We start from the raw sequence: 21,295 nt of genomic DNA, 5'->3' as shown, positions 1-21,295 counted from the left end.
TCTAATATGGATAAGCCTTGAAAACATTATGTTAAATGAAAGAAGCCATGAGCATATTGTAAGATTTCACTTCAGAGTAAGCAAATCTATAGAGACAGAATACAGATTAGTGGTTGCCTAGAGTTCTGGAGAAAAATGGGGAGAGGCAAGGAGAGTAGAGTTTCTTTTTGTGGCGATGAGAATGTTCTAAAATTGATTGTTATGATGGATGCACAGCTTTGTGACTATGCTAAAAACTACTGAACTGGACACTTTAAATGGATGAATTATACGGTATGTGAATTATATCTAAAGCTGTATCACTCCCACCCCCCCACACACACAAAAAGAAAAAAGCCTTTGGGGGCTATGTCACACAGCGAATGACAGGATGGCGACAAGCCACCCCAAAAATGCAGTGTCAGAATTAGCAAAGCTTTCTTTCAATCACACCTTCATATATTAAAACAACAAAATAATTAGCTAATTACCCCAGTGGAAAATTCCTAAGTTTCTGATCTTAGCCATAACTCCTTGGAGCTAACAAAGGCTTACCACTTTCTTATTTTTCTAAAGTGTACCAGGAATCCTGCACTGTAATTATAGTTCAATCATTCTTATTAAAGGTTTCCAAATAAAACTAGCTTAATTAAAATGTACTTTACCCTATTATTTTTGGAGACAGATTCAGCTAGGAATAATAGAACACCTACATTATGCTAGGTTTTATGCTGGATATTTCCACATGTTATGTCATTTTCATCATTATTACAACCACAATGAAAAGATGCTAACTCCATTTGACAGAAGAGAAAACTGTATCTGGGGATGCCTGGCTCAGGTCATGATCCGGCGATCTTGGGATTGAGCCCTGCGTCAGGCTCCCTGCTCAGTGCGGAGCCTGCTTCTCCCTCTCCCTCTGCTTGTGCTCTCTCTCAAATAAATGAATAAAATCTAAAAAAATAAATAAAGAAAGAAAGTTGTATCTGGAGATCAATGGCTCACCCAAGGTCATCTAGCCAAGGTCAGTAGTGGAGCTGAACCTGATATCAAGTTCAGTGATCATTATAAAAATAATGAATATATTTTTATAAAAACTTAAGACTCTCACCTCTCCTAAAATAGAATCACGAGAAGTATACTCATTTTAAAAGCACTAGAAAAACTCACTTGTCATAAACACAACACAACTTTAACAATTCATGAAAAAATGTACTTCTGAAATCATTCCAAATGCCTACTGTGTTCTATTCATGTGAAAGTTAATGTTTCTGAGTTTTAAGGACAAATATTCAGAACTCATGTTCAAATAATTCAAATGATTGTTATTCAGAGCCCCCATAAGTGAGGTATAAAGATCCTTGAAAAGAGAAACAAGTTTCTAATGAGGGAATCTACATTATAAAGTGATACAATATAAGTACAGGGCACTGACCTGACATTAAGAAAAGCTAAACTGAGCCAAATTAACTATTTGGGGAGATTATCCTACCATGAACTTGAAGAAAATGCTTTTTGCGCCACTAAAGGAAACAGTGACCAGCCTAAGAACCACCACTGCCACTACCATCACCTCCATCACCATCACCTCCATCACCATCACCTCTACCACCACCATCACCTCTACCACCACCATCACCACCCCACCCATGCAGCCCCAGCTGACCCCACCAACTCTCAATTCCAGGGGCAAGGCTGACTCCCTTCCCTTCTTGACCATGCTTATTCAGGAGACATTCACTGAGATCAAAAAGTGTCAGAAAACACTAAGAAAAGAATGTTCTTGGGGCGCCTGGGTGGCTCAGTCATTAAGCGTCTGCCTTCAGCTCAGGTCATGATCCCAAGGTCCTGGGATTGAGCCCCGCATCAGGCTCCCTGATCTGCGGGGAGCCTGCTTCTCCCTCTCCCACTCCCCCTGCTTGTGTTTCCTCTCTCACTGTGTCTCTGTCAAATAAATAAACAAAATCTTAAAAAAAAAAAAAAAAAAAAAAAAAAAAAGGAATGTTCTTGCCCACGAAGAGATCAGAATACTGAGGAAAAAGTATTTAACTTCAGGGCTTGGAAAAAAGATCGGAGTGCCCATCCCACCTCCCATGTTCCATTGAAGAAACGTGGTCAGAGCCACAACATGTCCCACCAGGAGCCAGTGAACCACAGAGCAGTGCCTTGAGCCGAGCCTGCAAGTCCCTGCCTCTCTTCACAATCCCATCCTGTCTGTTCCTATTCAGATGCTGGGGGGCACAGGGAGGAGAACCCAGCCTGGGAAACTACAGCCCATTATTTCAAAGAGCTCCCATAACATCTACATGCAGATAAGTCATTGATCTTTTAAAAACCAATTAATCCTCAAATAATCTGAAGTCTTGATTTTTCCTCATCCTGAATAAGAACTATTTTTAGAGCACTACAAAACCCTGGCAACCATAGTACACGCTCTTCTAGGACTGTGGGTGGGAAGAGGGGGACGTTAAAGTAGCATCATGGAGACTAATGGCACACACATCATGAGATGTACCCAAAAGAAAAGGAGGCAACTGCTGAGGGAGAAATAAAGTTGCTTCTAAAATCACAGAGTAGCAGAGAAGAAATATCATAAAAAGTGACACAGTGCTGTGACAATGTGAACGCAGAACTAGAGACAAAATTCAACTCCATCATCGCAGTATCCTGAAGGGATGTCAAACTACATCAGGGGACTACAAATAGGAATCACTTTTCCGAGTGCCTGGGACCCGTGGGGGAAACCCCACCAACTAGGACAGCTCTTTACTTTCACTATTTATGAGCAACATTACTTTAGCCCTTAGGCTGACCCTGGGGACAGAGACCAGCATAGGGCCTGGCACACAGGTCTCAATAACAATGCTGACCATTCAGGGTCTGGATGGAAGAAACTACCCACATTACATTTTCTGGGAAGTTTTCCCATATATCATTCAAAACAAAAAGCAAACACAACAAGTATCTAGGAAAGGAGAGAAAAATTCAAACTCTGTTTAAAATATCTCTACCATTAACAGAAACACTGTTTCTCTACTCACAACACTTCTGACACCAAATGTATGGGTTTTCCACATCAAGCAATTCTCCAGTTCTCTGCAGGCACCAGCTAGGTGTCCTAAAATTCAATTCAACTGTGACACTACCCAGAGTCAATGCAAACCCCACAGAATAAGGGCCCAGTCCCACAAGACTGCCCCCACTTCAGACAACAATCTTAAGTAGTGGGTCCTCAAGATACTCACATCTCTAACTTGGCTAAAAATCAGGAGTTCCCACAACCCCCTCCTCAAATTTGATTAATTGGCAAGAACTCACAGAACTTAGGAAAACACTTTACTTATGATCACAAATGATATAACTCAGAAACAGCTAATGGAAGAGATGCACAGGGCAAGGTATATTGGAAGGGAGTGCAAAGAGCATCCACACCCTCTCCAGGGGCTCCACCTCCCAACACCTCCGTGTTCACCACCCCGAAGCTCTCTGAACCCATCATTTAGGGTTCTGGTAGGATTCTTCACTACACAGGCACGACTGATTAAATTACTGACCACTGGTGATTAACTCAATCCCCAACCCCTCTCCTCTCCTGGGAGGTTTGGGGGTGGGGCCGAAAGTTCCAACCCTCTAATCACATGGTTGGCTCCTCTGAGGACCAGCCCTCATCCTGAAGCCACCTAGGGACCCAAAAACAGTCACCTCATTAGCATAAACTTTAGTATTGTTGAAAGGGGCTTATTATGATACAGAAGATGCTTCTCTCACCCTTACCACTGAGGATCCCGTAAGCACTTTACAAGTTCTGTGCCAGCAACCAGGGATGAAGAACAAATATATATTTCTTATTACATCACAACATCACAGCCACATAGAACTATTTATTCTATTTTTTACCTTACAAGAGCAATTTTTTTTCATTTGTACTTCATTTTTTCATTAAACTTTTCTAGATAAACATAACCATTTCAAGATTAATTTATTGCTGGGTTTACTATATTTCTAAAGAGTCCAACTTCTTTCATGCGATGCAGAAAGCAGAAGTATCTGCAGCAGGGAGGTGCACAGGCCCCAGGGAGATGCTCTTCATCAAGCTACCTTGAACTCTTATCCCAAATGCCTGTAAAACCACTAGACTGAGGTCCTTTGTTTTTTCAGGAACCAGTAACAGGAGTCGTGCCAAGGACACAGGTTTTGGACGAGGTGAGACAATCTACAGAGGAACACTGTCATTTATTAGCTAGGTACTGCCAGCCCAGAGCAGGCAGCCCCTCCTGGGTCTCAGAGAAATCCCACCAGAGCCGCCCACAGAAGCTGAGCAGGAGTCACACCTCTACCACCAATGCAGTCTCAGGGCTCTCTGCCTTGGACTCTGGATTCCATTTTCTGAGAACTTTTCACTTTATTTCTACTTACTTAAGAAAAACAACAATCCTAGATTCTCAGACACAGGAAACAATCTGAGACATTTAAGGAATGGCTGACAAAAGTATCTGTGTTTAAGCGTAATTTCCTGAAATGAAGTTTATGAGAACATGTACAGCAAAGAGAGCTAGTTGGTCTTTATTTTGGTATTAGTCCCAATGCCTCGACTTGATATGGAGAGTCACCTTTCTTATAGAGGGGAAAATGTGTAGCTGGACCTATTAATAAAACAAATCAAGATACTTAAATATACAGGAAAGCTAAGAACAGTAGTTATTGGATGAACTCAGAAATGACACGTACAACATGACTTACCACAAGAAGTTTTCATATTTAATTTCCATCTTTATGAAAATTCAATCTTCAAACTGAATCTCAATCTGTAAGAAATCCTGGTGAAACTTGTGAATCCCACAGGATAATGGTGGCTGCCTAAATACCAACTTGTCCTTATGTCCTCCAAACCCAGACAGATCAAAAAGCAGCAGATACAACCATGCCAACAGCAAAACTAGGAGACAGAATTCAACAAGACAACTGGAGAAACCAGCAGAGCCAGTGACACTGCTCCCCTTCAGTGACACTTCCTCCTCCTTCCTCTCAGGAGGAGATGCATGGACACAAGAGGGGGTCCAGCAGGCTCCCACAACAGCAGTTCACTGACAGCAACACCCTAGCAAGGAAGGGCTGCACAGTGGGGGAACACAGAGACCAGGTGTAAGACCGAGAGGGCCAGAGCACTGGAACTGGGGAAGTGGAAGGGGAGCTTGGCTAGATGTGGTGGCCTCAGAAGATCCCACTTCTGGGAGAGGCAGAGGTAGTTCCACAGAAGCTTAGGGAAAGAAGGAAAAGAAAACCAGTGATAGAAATAAACTAAGAGTCTTATGAAACAAAGGAGAATCACAGCACTGGGAGTAACACCAAGCCCCTACCCACCCCTCCCTGACACTTTTCATCAAAAAAAAAAGTCCTTAATGGTGTCAACAGAAGAGAGGATTTAAACTAAGAAACCTGTGAAAGCACCCAAACCCCTCATCTCCCATTGCAGAAACACATGCTATTATGAGCCCAAGAAACTCCAAGACACTCTAAACAGAAGAAGGCAAGCAGCATCCATACAAAGCTACCATGTAAGAAGTAAGAATAAAACCTTTGCAGCTGACCAAAGTGTTCCCCCAAACTACCACAAGGCAGAGGAGAACAATTCCATATAATTTAAATATTATTAAACATTTACAGATATGAAACTACATCACAGGTCAGAAATTCAAAACTCAGAATGCAAGAGCATGCAGGGGACCAGAATATGCCACCCCAAAATACACCACTTTGGCATAAAGATTATTTTGAGCTAGAGGAAAATGAGAATAGCAGATACAGAAAGATACCTTCTCAGAGCTTCCCCTATCTGACTAAATGCAGAAACTTCTAAGAAATGAGGACTGCCATAAATCCCCTCTCCTGGGAAAGTTTTATGGCCATGAAGCAGATGGAACGTTCATACAGAGATGGGCCTGCACAAACAAACCTTACTCCTTCGTTTCCCAGGGTGCTGCCCTTGGAAGCCTAAAACCTTTTGTCCTGATACTTCTCTACAAATACATTGTTCTCTGTTAAGACGCTATAAGCCCAGTTCTAATAACCCCTTTGAGTTACTCATTGCTGCCATGTTCAATAAACTATTTTTTCTTGTCAGTCTGTCTGAAGAACCTAGGAGAGTAGAGAACAAAGGTGAAGTTCTTCCTTCCCTACATGCACACAAAAAATAAAACCAGGAACTCCTATTTCAAATTCTAGAAGGAAAGAAAAAAAAAGACCAAGTCATCTCAGAAATGAAATCTTAGCTAGAACATACCTATGGGGAGAACAGATTCTATTGACACTGAGGAGAAAAATGGAAACAGCCAAGAGCATGGAAATGGATTCGAGAAAAAATGATAGGATAACTGGAGTCCCTGAAAAGGGGAGTAAAACAAAACAAAATATTGAAATAAGATTTAAAACTACAATTTCAGAAAATTTTATGGAAACAAAAGAAGATATGAATCTAAGTACTGAAAGGGTCTGCCATGTACTGGGAAAACTGACCCACTGAAACACATCTAGTAAGACTATTAGATTTTATACATCAAGAAAATCTCTAGGCTTCCAGGCAAAGTCACTTACAAAATTAAGGAAATCAGGTTAGCTTCAATTAGACTTCAACAGCAACATACAAAGCAAGATGACAGGGGAACAATATATTTGAAGAAACTCAAGGGAAAAAAAGTGTGAGTCAAAGATCACACAGCCAGTCAAGCCAACCAATAGGTAGCACGGATCGAAGCAAGAACTTAAGGAATACCACACTGGCTTCCAACTATGGAGATAACTAAGGAACATCAGTAAAAAGGCTGGTGGTGGTGGCACTGAATATGTTTTACTACAGATCAAAGAGAAAAAAAAAGTAGAGACAGGGTAGAAATATAAAATGGAAACATCTGTTCCAACAAAGTACAAATAACTGAGCCCCGGTCTTCCCACACACATAAGGTGGACAGAGGGGAAAATTTAGAACAGGCTCAGGGACTGGCACATAGGTAATGGGTGTTTTCCCGCATCAAATACTAGAGGCCTACTACAGCTAAGGACATTTTAAAAAAATTCATAGTATAAAGGTTACCAAGTAGAACAAAAATACAAAATTTCCAAAAAAAAAAAAAAAGGAGAAAAGAGATCATATGAAGAAAGAAAATTAAAACATCATACATAATTAATATAAAGACATAATAAATATAAAGCAAGATGACAGATTTAAAAACCGATCATATACCAGTCATACAAACAATGTAAATGGACTGAAGATTTTTAGATTTGCTCACAAAAAAGCCAACTGTGTGCTCAATAGGAGAGATACAACTAAAATAAAGCTATTCTGAAAGGCTTAATATTAAAAGGACGTCAAAAGTATACCACATACATCAACCAACTTTTGTTTGATTTGTTGCAACCAGAAATAACCCTCAAATCTCCAAAGGCTTCTTTCTCACTCACTTTACCTGTTACTACAGGCCAGTTGTGCTGGTTCTTTCTCCATGTGTCATCTCTCTATTCTGGAATGTAGCCCTATCAGAAGTGTGTGTGTGTGTGTGTGTGTGTGTGTGTGTGTGTGTGAATGTAGCCCTATCAGAAGTGTGTGTGTGTGTGTGTGTGTGTGTGTGTATTTTTTTTTCCAACTAGGACAGAAGCAAGGGGTGACCCCTGCAGCTTCTGCTCAGGTAGAGTGTGCATCCCCCTTCCACTCCCTCAAAGTCAGTCACGGGCCAGCGCAGAAGACTCAGTGGGGTGGGGAAGCGCACTTTGGCCAGAGCCAGGCAGCACAGGTCACATGGCAGCAGGCAGAATGTATAATCCTCTTACATAATACAGTCCTCAAGCAGGCAAACGCAAATAATAAGAAAGCAAGGATTGCTACCCCAGTATCAGACAAGGCAGAATTTGGGCTCAAAAATACCAAATGAAAGAAAGAAATTCACTCGTCAATGTTAAAGATACAATTCATAATGAAATTATATTAGTTGTGAACATCTACTTACCAAAACATAGTAGCGACCTTCTTAAAGCAGAAACTATAAGAAATGCAAGATAGACAGAAATGCACTTATAAAAAGAGATATGACTATACCCCTTTTAGTCCAAAGCAAGTCAAGTGGACAAAAAACACAGATGTGAAAGGCCTTGACAACATAATCAAAATCTACATCTCAGGGATCTCTACCAAGGCATACAGTCCAATAAGAGAACATCTGCCTTCTTCACAAGTGTGCAGGGGCCATTCATAAACACCAATCATATATCAGGTGGCAAAGAAAACCTTAGTAAGTTCTCTGATGATAATGAAAGAAAACTAGAAATCAAAGCACCTCCACCTTGAATACAACCCACAAACACTTGAGTTAAAGGGGAAATGAATTACAATAAAAAACACTATATATCAAGATCAGTGGGGGGGGGGGGATACAATTTAAAACATTAACACAGTTTTAAAGGAAAATTCATCCATGAGTATTTGGATCCATATAAATAATAGAAATAGTGAAATAAATACCATCTTCCATTCCCCCCAAAAAGCCAGAGGAAAAAATGGAAGAAAGCAATAGAGTTAAAAGCAGAAAACAGGAAACTAATAAAACCTGTGAGTCAAAATATTAGTTGTTTGAGGAAAGGGATCAAAAGAATCAAGAAAGAAAGGTAAATGCACAAACAGAGAAGTGACAAAGGGAAGGACTACTGAACTAAAGACTGTTCAAAAAAGTCACTTTGAAGATTTAAAAGTAAGTTTAAATCTTCAAAGACCATAGCATGGGGTAAAAGGAAAATCTCTACATTCTTTTTATGAGGCACCTGTAACATCGATACTTCAACCTGATGGGCTACACACAAAAGAACCGTAAAGAAAATAATTCAAAAGAAAATAATTTAAAACAGAATCAAATAGCACATTAAAAAATAATACATTATAATCTATAGGGGTTATTCAAGGAATGCCAGGACAGTTTAACGTATTAGTAACTAAGGAGAAAAATCATGTTTGTCTTCACAGATACTAAAGAGGCCTTCAAAATATAACTCTTGGGGTGCCAGGTTGGCTCAAGTGGTTAAGTAAGCATCTGCCTTTAGCTCAGGTGATGATCTCAGGGTCCTCGGATCAAGTCCCCTGTCAGGCTCCTTGCTCAGCAGGGAGTCTGCTTCTCTCCCACCCTCTTCCCCTCCCCACCACTCATGCTCTCTCTCTCTCCCTCTCTGTCTCAAATAAATAAATAAAATCTTTTTAAAAAAAATATGACTCTTCAATCTCTAATAAAAACACTCATTAAAACAGAAGTTGACAGATACTTCATTATCATGAAAAAATATGTACTTTAAGCCAAGAAGTAATAATCTATCAGTTATTTCAATTTTAATTACATTACCATTACTTATAATAAGCTCCATTTAAATACAGAAATGGTTAGCATTCTGAAATTCTACTTCCAATGTTTCCTAACTGTGAACCCTAAGTGTCAGTCGCTGAAAATGCTTTGAAGGCACAAAAGCTTTAGTGATCTTACCATCTAATCAAATGAACACAAAGTGAAGTATAAGAACAGACTGCAAAGTCTCCTAGAACTTGGATGATCCTCTGTCCTGGCTGGCTGGACAGACAACCTTGGCTTATACCCATCTTCCTGGCATCTCAAAAATATCCCAACTTGAACAACCTACTCATGGCCATTCTGTAACTCACAGAAATAGGGAACTATTGGAAAAAATAAATAAAAGTAGAATTACAGTTTAAATATGTTATTCATATATAAAAGTTAATACTTAGAGGGCGCCTGGGTGGCTCAGTCGTTAAGCGTCTGCCTTCGGCTCAGGTCATGATCCCAGGGTCCTGGGATCGAGCCCCGCATCGGGCTCCCTGCTCAGCGGGAAGCCTGCTTCTCTCCCTCTCCCACTCCCCCTGCTTGTGTTCCCTCTCTCGCTGTGTCTCTCTCTGTCAAATAAATAAATAAAATCTTAAAAAAAAAAAAAAGTTAATACTTAGAGACTGAAAATTAACTAAAATCAGGAGGTAAGAGAAAATGCAAGGCCATGTAACTATTCATTTTTAGCAGAATCATTAGATACTGTCTAAAATTAATAAGTCAGGAAGTAGAAGTATTCCAAAATTATTTAGAATTACAGTGGTAACCATCAGAGGAATTAAACAGGAAGTTAAAAACCATTACTTCTGGGGAGTACGATTTAGGAGAGGGGAGACTCAGGGAATACTTTACTTTTTAACTGGAACTTTTCCATAGTCCTTGCATTTTTCTCACATATGTAGTAGCTACGACATTTATAATAAACACATATTTAGGTAAAACATAGAAGAACGTGACATGAACTCCCTTTCACTCTGTTGCCTTTGCTCTCGAAACCTAAAGAGTAAAAGAAAAAAATCAACATGGTAGGAGCATTCACACACTCTCTCCACCAATATTCACCAAGTGCCTACTGGGTGGTACACACCAAGTGAGGTGTGGGGCAACAGCAGTGATATTAAGACAGACACTCACCAGGAGCTTACATTCTGGAGCCACATACCACCACGGGTCCTCCCTACCTCTTCTAAACAAGTGCACTTTATGGGGCTCACAAGAATGAGAACAGATGGTGAACACTGCAAATGCAAACAGAAAAAGGCCAATCTAGAAAGATTTTATCATTTGATACACAAGCTATAACTTGGCAGTAAAACTAGAAAACAAAAAAACAAAAAAAAAATTTTTTTAAGTGGGGGGTAGGGAGGTAACAGTGGGAGAAGGAAAAAGAAAATCTCAAGCAGGTTCCACACTCAGCAAGGAGTCGGACTCAGGGCTCAATCCCATCACCCTGAGATCATGACCTGAGTGGAAACCAAGAGCTGGATGCTTAACCGACTGAGCCACCCAGGGGCCCCTAATGCTTTACAAATGCTATCATATGTCCTCACCACATTTTGGCAAAATTTAAAAAACAACCTTTGTAGAAATAAAGCCGAGTGAAAAACACTGATAACTGATGGCCTACAATATTTAAGAAATATTCCCAATTTTCAAAAATAGCTAAGAAATTATAGACTCATAATTGCGTCAAGATAATCCAATAAGGTCTTTCATTAAATTTGACGCTGCCAAATTCATGGCTCTTTACAAGCTTTACAACTGGGCAACATCCAAAGGCAGGAGAAGACAGCATTAGCCATGCAGAACATCTTCCAACTGCCATTCTTAAGCAGCCATTCTCTTTGATGTGCACTGTGCAGGCTATCCCCAATCTAGCCTCCTATTAACAAGGAGAAGATAGTAAGAGAGACCTTAGCAATTCAAAACTACTTTACTGTCATACTCAGGCCAGTTTAAGATCTTAATGGCAGTTCATTAAGATTCTACAATTGAATTTGGAAAATTCCATAGCTCATCCTTGGGAACAAATGAAATGAAAACAGAACTCTTTTCGTGGTAGTTTTGCTATACTATGCTAAGCCCTTCAGAAAGAGTAAATTTTAATTCAATACCACAGCTATAAAAACACACCACTGTTTAACTGGCAGTCAAGCAGAAAAGCAGAACACCCATAATAGGTATTTTGTGATGGTTGCATCCCTCAGTGGCTCACTAACATCTTGCAGACAAGCATGGGACTTGTGTCTTGTACACAGAATACACAATTGACCTTTCCTCAGGAATATACAATGTATGTTTTCATTTAGTCTTACTGAAAGCAACAAAAAAGATCAATAGAATAGTAGTGAGAATACAGTATTGCCACAAAACCTGTGTGGGTGGTGGATAAACAGGGGGTGAAGAAGATAAGCTCCTAATACATTTTAATCTGCAGTTAGGATAATGAGAATGAGTCCATGGGAAATATGCTGCAAATGCTGAGCACCTTCTAATGGCTGCCACGTCCTCAAAACAGCATCACCTGTCCCCTTTAAAGCACTAACTGGTCAGCTCTTAAATACATGGGGCTTGGACGATACTGATGATAGGTCGGTATGTGTGTTCTGTTAATTCAGGGGTCTGACATGGGGAGATGGACTACACTGTGGTGTCAAGAAAGGATAACAAGTAGATGGGAAAATTCTACATTAAAGGAAGGGTGGCAGGGTGGACTAACATGTGCTCCAGCCTAGAAGGATGAGGACAGGTATAAATGATGCCATATATAATGGAAGATTCTGAACATCTAAAATTGATACAGAATCGGCCTTCCTACTGTAACTGACAGAGAAACTAGGCCTAGTTTTTGGCTTCAAGTAATTATATACTATTAAAACTCACAGAACCCTGAGTACTCGTCATCCCTAAGCTTTCCTGGAGCCAACTACCACTGAAAATAACACAGTTCCCCGTAGGATAAATAACACTTAACATCATACAAAACTCTTTCAAATCTTTAATTAAAAGACCAAAGATCTAGTCCTAAAGATCTTTGGCTCTGAAATTCTGGCAGAGTCACTTAATCTGTCTGGCTCTCTGCTTCCTTGGTAAATAATGGCTGACAATTTTGATGAATATGCTAATTAATATTTCATAATCACCATCTCCAATGGTCCTAAATGTTTTATAAGCATAAACTCACTGAACCCTCACTATGAGATATACTATTATTACCCCTTTTTATAGCAGATGAAACTAACGCACAGAGAAGCTAAGCACCTTGCCCCCCATCCAAAAGCTAAGACATCAACTGTCCTGCCATATCCAGGCCAGGCCTAGGATGCAATGACTTGTGCAAACTAAGTGTGAAGAGTGAAGGTGAAAGTCTTCCTATACCTCCTGTCAATGAAACAGGTGATCAACAATCAAGGAGAAAACAGATGTTTGTTTGTAAACAAAAGCCTTTTCAAAATCCTGTTAGGATTACTGGCTCAAGACTTGGCCTAGTTTCACAAAAACAATAACGCAACACCTCTTCACAAAAAGGAGGGTTCCCCTGAGACCAGTATCAAGTGCTGTAATGTTTTCCTCTGCCAATTATAGATTCTCTTCCAGGGAAGTACATCCTGACTTAAAATCTGCTGTGACATTAAGATCACCTCTAGGCAGGAGGTGCTAGGACATTAAATTTTATTTGAATATATTTTAAATGTTTTGTGAATCACAGAAAGGAGTTATTGTTTGGTGTCAGCATCAAGTATGAGGCAGTACTCCTTCAGTACCAGCGTATATCAGGGTAATGTGTAAAAGGGGAACAACTTATGATTAATTTGCTGTGTTCAAACTACACATCTTACAAGAAATTTAGAAACCAGCTAGGATAAATGCCCTTTGAGAGGTTCCTGAGGAAAGGAACCCTTACCTTTATGCATCTTTGCATCCTGTACTACTGTGCACTGCATGAAACCTGTATCTAAGCATTTCCTGGAGATGTTTTCACAATGGCAAAGTGTTATAATCAAAAGAATGAAGGTGGCAAAACAAGCAGATTCCAAACTGAATTTAGTACAGAAATAAAACTCTAATAATGCAACGATTAAGTACTGATCTTCTCAAAAATAAAAATATGCTCTTGCTGTCGGCAGATCTTTCACTTTCAAAAAGAAAAACAACAACAACAACAACAAACCACCAGGAAATTTCAGCCTCTCTAATCCTAAACAGCTGAATCATTCACATGTTCAAGCTCTGCTTTTTGGGAGGTCCGAACTTAAGACCTTCCCTAGAAGAACATGGAAGAATTACAGAAAATTAACGGGATTCCCCAAAGACGCCGACTTAGACAGGAACTGCGTTATCCTTAAATCAAACAGGAGGCACTGGCAAACCCATCAATCACTGGTGAAGTAAAAAGACTATGCTGAGAAAACGTGTTCGTTCTCCAACGAACATTTATTAAACGTCTACTTGGCGCAAGGCAAACGGGCACACGATCTCTGGAATGGGGGCGCCGCGCCGGTCTGCTCCTCCGCGGGACCCACCTGCCCAGCCAGATGCGCCCAGACGCACCGGCCAGGCGCCGGGGCGGGGGGGGGGTCCCCGGACCCGCCCCTCCGGCTCCTCCTGGGCTCGCCTCCCACCAACACGGGTTTCCGAGGGACGCGGCTTCAACCGTGGCGAAATGAACAAATCTATCCCGCCGTGGCGGCGACTGCACCCCTCCAGGCGAGGCCGTGGGACGGCCCCCCGAACCAACGCGGGGATAACGCCGGGGCGGAGGGGGCGTGGGGGCTCGGGGACTTCAGGGGAGGTCTGGAGGGTGTGTGGGGGCTGAGGGACCCCGAGAGATCCTGGAGGTTCCAGGGGACGTACGGGGGTGAGGTCTGGGGGCCCGAGGGGATCTCTGGGGGGTGCGCGGGGTTGCTGAGAGCCCCTGGGGCGTTCTTGGTAGGGTGTCTCTGGGAGGCTCTAAGGCTTAGGAGCTCTCTGGAAGGCTCTAAGGCTTAGGAGCTCTCTGGAAGATGCAGGGGAAATGAGGGCCCACGGTCGTCTCAGGGGAGACAGGGGATTCAACGGGACGCGCGTGGGGGCGGCTGGCTGGGGAGGGGGCCCGCGACGGAGACCCCACTCAGGGCACTCGCGGTCTGGAGCTCACCCAAAGAGCCCTCGGAGGAAGGAGTGGGAGGCCTTGACTCGCTTCTCAGCCTCCGCCATCAGCTGCACCGCCTCACGCTCCTTCCCCGCGTTGTCCATGTCGCCCGCTGCCGCTGCCACAACCTCCTCACCCGGCTCCGACGCGCCTTCCGCGCCTTCGCCCTTCTCTCCCAGAGATGGGGAGCGCAGGCGTGGTGCGCAAGGCCTGTCGGGACTTGTAGTGCCGGGTCGGGCCCTGGAGGCAGAGATGGGTGAGGCGTCAACTACAATTCCCAGAAGGCCGCAGAGCCAGGCGGGGTGGGGATCGGAGCTTGCAGACTGCCGGCGTCCGGGATTTCGGGGCGAGGGGCGTGGCTCTCCGTAGGGGTCTTAGTCCAAGGTGAACTTTAATCGTTTAGTATGCGGGGAAATGGGAGATGACGCGTGGCTTTCTAGTAAGGGTAACCTCAAACACGCCGCATCACGTTGGTTCAGGAATCTCTTGCTCACCACGACTGACACCTGGCAATGGGATGGATGAGGAAACGCGGGATAACAGATTGGAACGTTCAACCTACGCGCAAGTTCTGCAAAAGGGAATCTAACGCAGCCACCGAAAGCAATTTCATTAACCCTGTGATGCCCGTCCACCCACCCACCCACCAGCAACAGCTGGAAGAAAGAGCCATTTTTATCTCCAGAGCAAGGCGTTTAAGAATGCATCATTTTCCCCAATATAAATTCAGTTATTTTTCGGTCTCTCCGTATTACAACTTAATGTCGGTCCTCTCTTTCTTGGTTATAAATAAGTTGCATTTATGCTATATATGCATAATCCACTCTTCTAATTGACTGAATTATTTTCCATGGATGGGAAGCTTTGAGCTGTCTTATCCTTTACATGGTGCTGGCCGTAGGGGGTGAGTCTCCTGGGGCACAGGCCTGCCTGGAGGACTTCTAATTCCCTAGCAGAAGAATCCATAGATATATGCTATCATGTGCCAACAATTTCCAGGCCTGTCCTGGAGGGGGTGGCTTTTTTTGTTTGTTTTGTTTTTTTGTTTTGTTTTTGTTTTATACAAAATCTAGACCATTTGCATTTGGCAATGCTTAAGCAGAGGTGGTGAAGCACATATGAAAATCACTGCCAAATGAAAATGTGTGACAACGTCAAACTATTAATAAATACACTGTGGGCACTGGCACATGAAATATGTCTAAGAAAATGAAGCCTGTCTTTAGAGAGCAAGGCAATGAAGGCCAAACTCCTAGAAAGGTAACTAAAGCATATGTCGCAGAGTTCATACATTGAAGGAACTCTAGAGATGGAAGTATCAGATCTTCAGGCAGAATTTATTTACTATTACTACATGCAATACTCTAACTTCAAAAACCTAATTTGTGTTCTTTTGAGGCAGTATTGGAGAATAAGGAGGCAGGAAATTAGAGGTGTCAGTAAATGTAGGATTAAAGAGGAAAAACTGCAAAATTGGACATAAGCATTTGAAAAGCAGAGCAGTCCATGGGGATTTCATGGAGTGGAGCCAACTCAAAAGCTCCTAAGTGCAGCATCATTATATTGATTAAAGCAGCTCCCAAAGCTGGCCCAAAGTAACGGATGTTCAAGAAATACTGATCCCTAAGCCACTAGCTGTTTATATCAGGATCTCCTGAGGTTGGAGTCTAGGAAGTGTACATTTTAATAAGAACTCTCCGCACTATTGTAAAGCATACAATTCTAGATTCTCAAATCTGTGGTCAGCTCAAAAGGAGGTAGAATGGACTTCTCTAAGCCAGAACATGCAGCTAGGGGTGGCAGGGTACATCTTGACATTTTTAATGTTTCTGGGTATTTCCTTCATTCTCTTCTTTCTGACAGGCACTCCCATCCTTCCCCAGTCCACACCCATGTAGGGAAAAAACTTTAAACCGTAATTGTTGTGTAGAGCACTTGTTTTCTTATTCCAGAGGCTAGATAAGGGGAGGTGGCAGGGCAGAGAGAAAAACCTCAAAGAATGAGGATGACTGAGAGACAGATGAGGACTCCTCCAAGCAGGAGGGAAAAGGAGACCTGCTCTGCTGTGGGCCAGGGAGAGAGTGAAGCCCTCAAGTAGAAGCTGTCCTAGAGTAGGTCCAAAGGACCCATGACGTACACCTGAGCTGACCAGGATGGTGGCCACTCACTGAAAGAGGCCATTTAAATTTAAATCAAATAATATGAAATCAAATGTAAAATTTTGTTCCTCAGTCACACTAGCCACATTTTAACTGCTCAATTGCCGCATGTACCTAGTGGCTGTCATATTAGAATGCACAAATACAGAACATTTCTATTTATGGCACGAAGTTGACAATGCTGGCCTAGACATATCTTGCCTTTCAGCAGCTCTGGACACTTGGAAGAAAAGACTTCAGACAGTTTCTGAGAAGATGGACCAAGAAAGGAGGAACCTGCACCCTTTACCAGGCAGAACCAAGCAGAACCTGCAGGCCTTTCCCTATGATCAGGGCAGACTCACAGGCATTCAGACTGAATGAACACACAGGAAGTTAAATTGGAATGTTGAGTGTCCCAACTGTTCACCCTGAGAGGTGCTCTGCAAAAGCAAGGCTGAAGCCATTTGAGAATAGCCTGCTGTAAGAGAGGCAGGATCAGAAAATGATCTGTGTGAAAAACAAGGTGTGGCCCTTTGCATGTGTTCACAGAAGGGGGTGCAGCATGGGAAGAATCCTGTGTGGAGACCAGCACCAAGGGAAGGTGCAGTGGGCACAAATGCATTGCACCTCCAGGATTGTCCGGACTGGGATCTGGAGTGGCAGTGCAGGGGCCCAGTGCACTGGGTGAGTATCTCCCATGCCACTGAGTGCAGTTGGCTCCCACTACCCCTGCCTGCCGTGAAGCTGAGCAGCAACTACCAGGTCCTGCGTTCACTTAGTGTCACCCACCCCCCTCCCTCTGATTCCAAACTCTGTAGGAAACTTGTGGCTATGACTAGCACTGGGTGTTCCCGTGCCTGGGGGTCCCAACTGCCAGCACCTGCAATTCTCTTGAGGGTTCTCTTTGGCCTTCCAGCCTGCTCTGCTGGAATGCTAAAGAAGTGGGGAGGACTAATTAACTACATTAACAAGGAAATCAATGCCTCTTGGCCTCCTAGGAGCAGCCCTCAATCAATGAATGTTGGAAAATTGGAAGATAAGTACCCTTCTGGTGGGACAACTCTGAGCAATGTTTTACACTCTCTCCTAGGGGTCCCCAGTGGCAGTGAGCTCCAAGCTGCTCACAGTAGACCGTTCCTGTTCTGTACTCTTTACTGACTTTCTTCCCTTGCCTTTCCCCACACTCCTACTGGTGCTGCCTTCTGGTGTTACTGCCCAGGAAATTGCTATCACTAGAATCCTTGTCTCAAGGTCTGCTTCTGGGAGAACACAAACTAAGACAGGGAGCATATGCACTGAGGACTGATAGGTGTGTTCTGGTACTCAGAAGGCCAAACTCCTAGAAAGGTAACTAAAGCATATGTCGCAGAGTATGTCATTACAAATTCATAAATCGGTATTGTCATCTGTGGATAACTGTATACTTGGGGTTCCGGTTGTCACTTCAAACTTACGGGTGTAAAGCTATAGTAGTTGTTTATTATTGGTATCATTTGTGGTTCTGGGGCCCGACTGGGCTCAGATGGGTGGTTCTCACTTGGGGGTCTCTCAGTCAGGTGGTAGCTGGAGCTGGGGTCATCTTCAGGGCTTTCTACTCATGCCTGCTGCCTGAGATGGGAAAACTCGAAAGGCCAGAACAGCCGAGGCCCTGGTATCTCTCTCTGAATGTTTACATGGTGGCCAGGGCTCCAAAGGTGCTAGGGGGATGGGAGCCAGGCAGCTGCTGAATCACCTTTACAACTTAAGGCCTCAAGTCTGAGGCATCATTTCTGTATCCCTGAAGCAAATTGCTCAGGCTACCTGTATTCAAGGGGAGGGGCTCAAAGGATTTGCAGAGGTGTTAAACCCACCAGAGTTATATTCAAGGGAGCCTGGTTGCACTGACAAGACTGTGAAGCTGGAGCCCCCAGCCTGGGGAGCAGCCCCTCACCTCCAAGGGCCTTGGAACCCCGGGAGGGTCTGCCGCATCTTTAGCTGCCTTCTCCACTGATATCTCAGCCTCAGTAACCTAAGAGTGGCTCAGAGGTGTCGGGAGGGACAAGGCCAGGGCTGCTCCAGTGTGGTCCCCTTTCGAAGGCAGGGAAGAAAAGAATTCATTCCAGAAGACTCTTCATCCAAAAGCATCAAAATAATGAATTAATGAAAATAAACATTCTCTATCCATGTTGATGTGGTTGGGCTTCTGCACTTTGTGTAGCTTTGAGGCTAGAATTTAATTACTCTATTTATGGTGATTTTTTTCATTTTCCTCATGGACTTGCAAAACCCGAGAGCAATTGAATGGGGAACTTCAGAGGGATAATTAAATAAGTGGTTTTTATTATATATTTTTTTTAACTTTCAAATCAATAGTAGTTTGTGTATGTGTGTGTGTGTTTGAGACATTTCATGCTGTGTTGAAATTGCTACAACTGTTCCTGAAGACGGGAATATTATTATTTACCATTTTCTTAAGAAATTGTTCTGTGAAATTTAGACCAAAACATTAGAAAAAGCAAAATTAAATGGCAAAATATCTGTTAGAAGAAACATAGAAAATGGTAAATTAAGTTCAAGAAAATACTTGTGAAAAAGTAATATTATGTCATTAATTAATGTTATTCTTTTCATTAACTGATATGAAATTCCACCACACAGTTTGAAATTAACTGGATGCCTTTAAAAATGGCAAATAGACATAAAAACCAAGATGACCCAACTTTTATTTATATAATGATATATTCTAAGACTTTTCTTCTCAATAGTTAATATAGTTCTAGCCAGAATTATGGTTCTAAGCTGCAGGCACAATGGCTTACAGAGAAAAATGGGTTTATTTCCTGGACTGTTTCGATTTCCTTTCACATTATTATTTTAATGTAATTGATCTAAATTTCTTTAATTAACAGAAATTTTAGGAAAAATTCACCCATTTCTACTCATTTTTTATCTGTATGTTTCTAAGGATACATAAGCATTTTCTAGATTACTACTAGTCTTTGCAATTAAGTGTTAATGGATAATAGTTCATTGCACCAAATCTTATATAACCCTTTCCAAATGTGGCAAGTTTGAGTTTCATCCTATTTGCCTATTACCAAAATAGTCAGGTCTGTCCCAAAATAAAGGAAGGGTTTCCTATCAGTGGTCACACTGTAACAGGCTTACTTAGGGTGCGGTGCTAACATCTCATGGTCTGAAAGAACTGAGTCTTCATAAGCACTGTTGTAGTGACTGCATTTGAAAATACAGTAAATGCTCAGCATCCGCGGATTCTATATTTGCAAATTTGCCTATTTGCTAAAATCCATTTGTAACCCCCAAACCAATACTATGAATTTCTGCAGTCATTTATGGACATGTGCAGAGCAGTGAAAAATTTGAGTGGCATGATAAACATGTTTTCAGCTCACTGACTTTTTTTTTTAGCTCATACTGTAAATAAGTCTCCTGGTGTTCCTCAGCACAAGAAAGTGGTGCTGTGCCTTAGGGAGAAGATACGTGTTAGATAAGCTTTGTTCAGGCACAAGTTGTAGTGCTGTTGGCTATGAGTTCAATGTTAACAAGTCAAGATATACGTCAAATAAAGTGTCTTTAAACAGAAACACATATAAAACAGTTAATGGGCTGACAAAAATGTGACCAGAGACTCAAGGGAACCAAATCTGTGCTTTCCTGGGGAGCAATGGTTCAGTACTTGTTAACTCAGTGTTTGTAGTGACTTTATAGATCATAACTACTTTGATTGATGAGAATTGGCTGTATATTGGGAGAGTGTCCAGATAAAGAAAATGAAATGAAGCCACATATAGACTCTCTCTTTCTCAGTCCCTAAAAGACATGGACAAAAACGTAACAAACTAGCAACTCCTCCAGGGAATTAAGACAGAGGGAAATGTCCCCGTGTTTGATCACGTCGATCCCCCTCCTCTACGTCCCACTCATTACCTTGCTTTATGCTGCTCTCTGACCCAAAAGGCTGATCTGTAGGGACTCCACCAATAGGGTCCCATGTCTTCTGACTTCTGGTGCATGAGGCCAGTGAGGTGCTCAGCCTGACGTGGAGGGCAGAAGGTGAGTGAGATCATGGCATCTGTTCACTGGTCCCTCTGCAGGGTGGCCAGCTGATGCTCCCTGACATCTAGATTGCTCCCCTCATCTTCCAGCAAATGACAGCCCTGTGCCCTGGGATTCGCTTGCACCTGCAGCGTTGTAAGTACCCCTTGTAAATAAACCTTCCTATTGCGAGTGTGCCTCTATTTACTGCAGGGACTCTGACTGACACATTCCCCAGCTTGTTGTATGAGGTGCAACCTTGAGACCCAAACTAGAAAAGACCTGTATGAGAAAGGAAAATCTTGGGCCAGTCTCACTCAGGAACATGGATACAAGAATTCTGAACGAGATATTAGCAAATACACCTGGCACAAAAATATTGATGGTAATGGACATAAGTGTGAAATGCTTAACTTTGAAACTGTTCGAGGTTTTTTTTTTTTTTTTTATTGAAGTATAGTTGACACACAATGTCACATGAGTTTTGGGTGAAAACTTTTAGAAGTTTTAAATGAAAATACAGGAAAGTAGCTTCATGACCTTGATTTCTTAAGTGAGATATCAAAACTGCCAACCATAAGAGAAAAAAATCAATACGTTCACTCCATTAAGATGAAGTATTTCTTTTCATTAACATA

The 21,295-nt window shown here is 42.2% G+C and overlaps 1 protein-coding gene across 1 annotated transcript in view; it reads right to left on the bottom strand.

Moving 5' to 3' along the window:
- NAPB (NSF attachment protein beta) overlaps positions 1–14,669 on the bottom strand; it is a 41,790-nt gene extending 27,121 nt beyond the window's left edge. The window contains exon 1 of the mRNA XM_036086200.2: positions 14,488–14,669. Within this exon, the coding sequence (XP_035942093.1) occupies positions 14,488–14,585 (98 nt within the window). The 5' untranslated portion in view covers positions 14,586–14,669. The remainder of the gene's footprint in view (positions 1–14,487) is intronic.
- Positions 14,670–21,295: the final 6,626 nt, after the last annotated feature.

The sequence above is a fragment of the Halichoerus grypus genome, chromosome 10, assembly GCF_964656455.1.
Source record: "Halichoerus grypus chromosome 10, mHalGry1.hap1.1, whole genome shotgun sequence".
Taxonomy (NCBI): Eukaryota; Metazoa; Chordata; class Mammalia; order Carnivora; family Phocidae; genus Halichoerus; species Halichoerus grypus.
The sequence above is the reverse complement of the archived record's forward strand: the minus strand, read 5'-3'. Positions and strand labels throughout refer to the sequence as shown.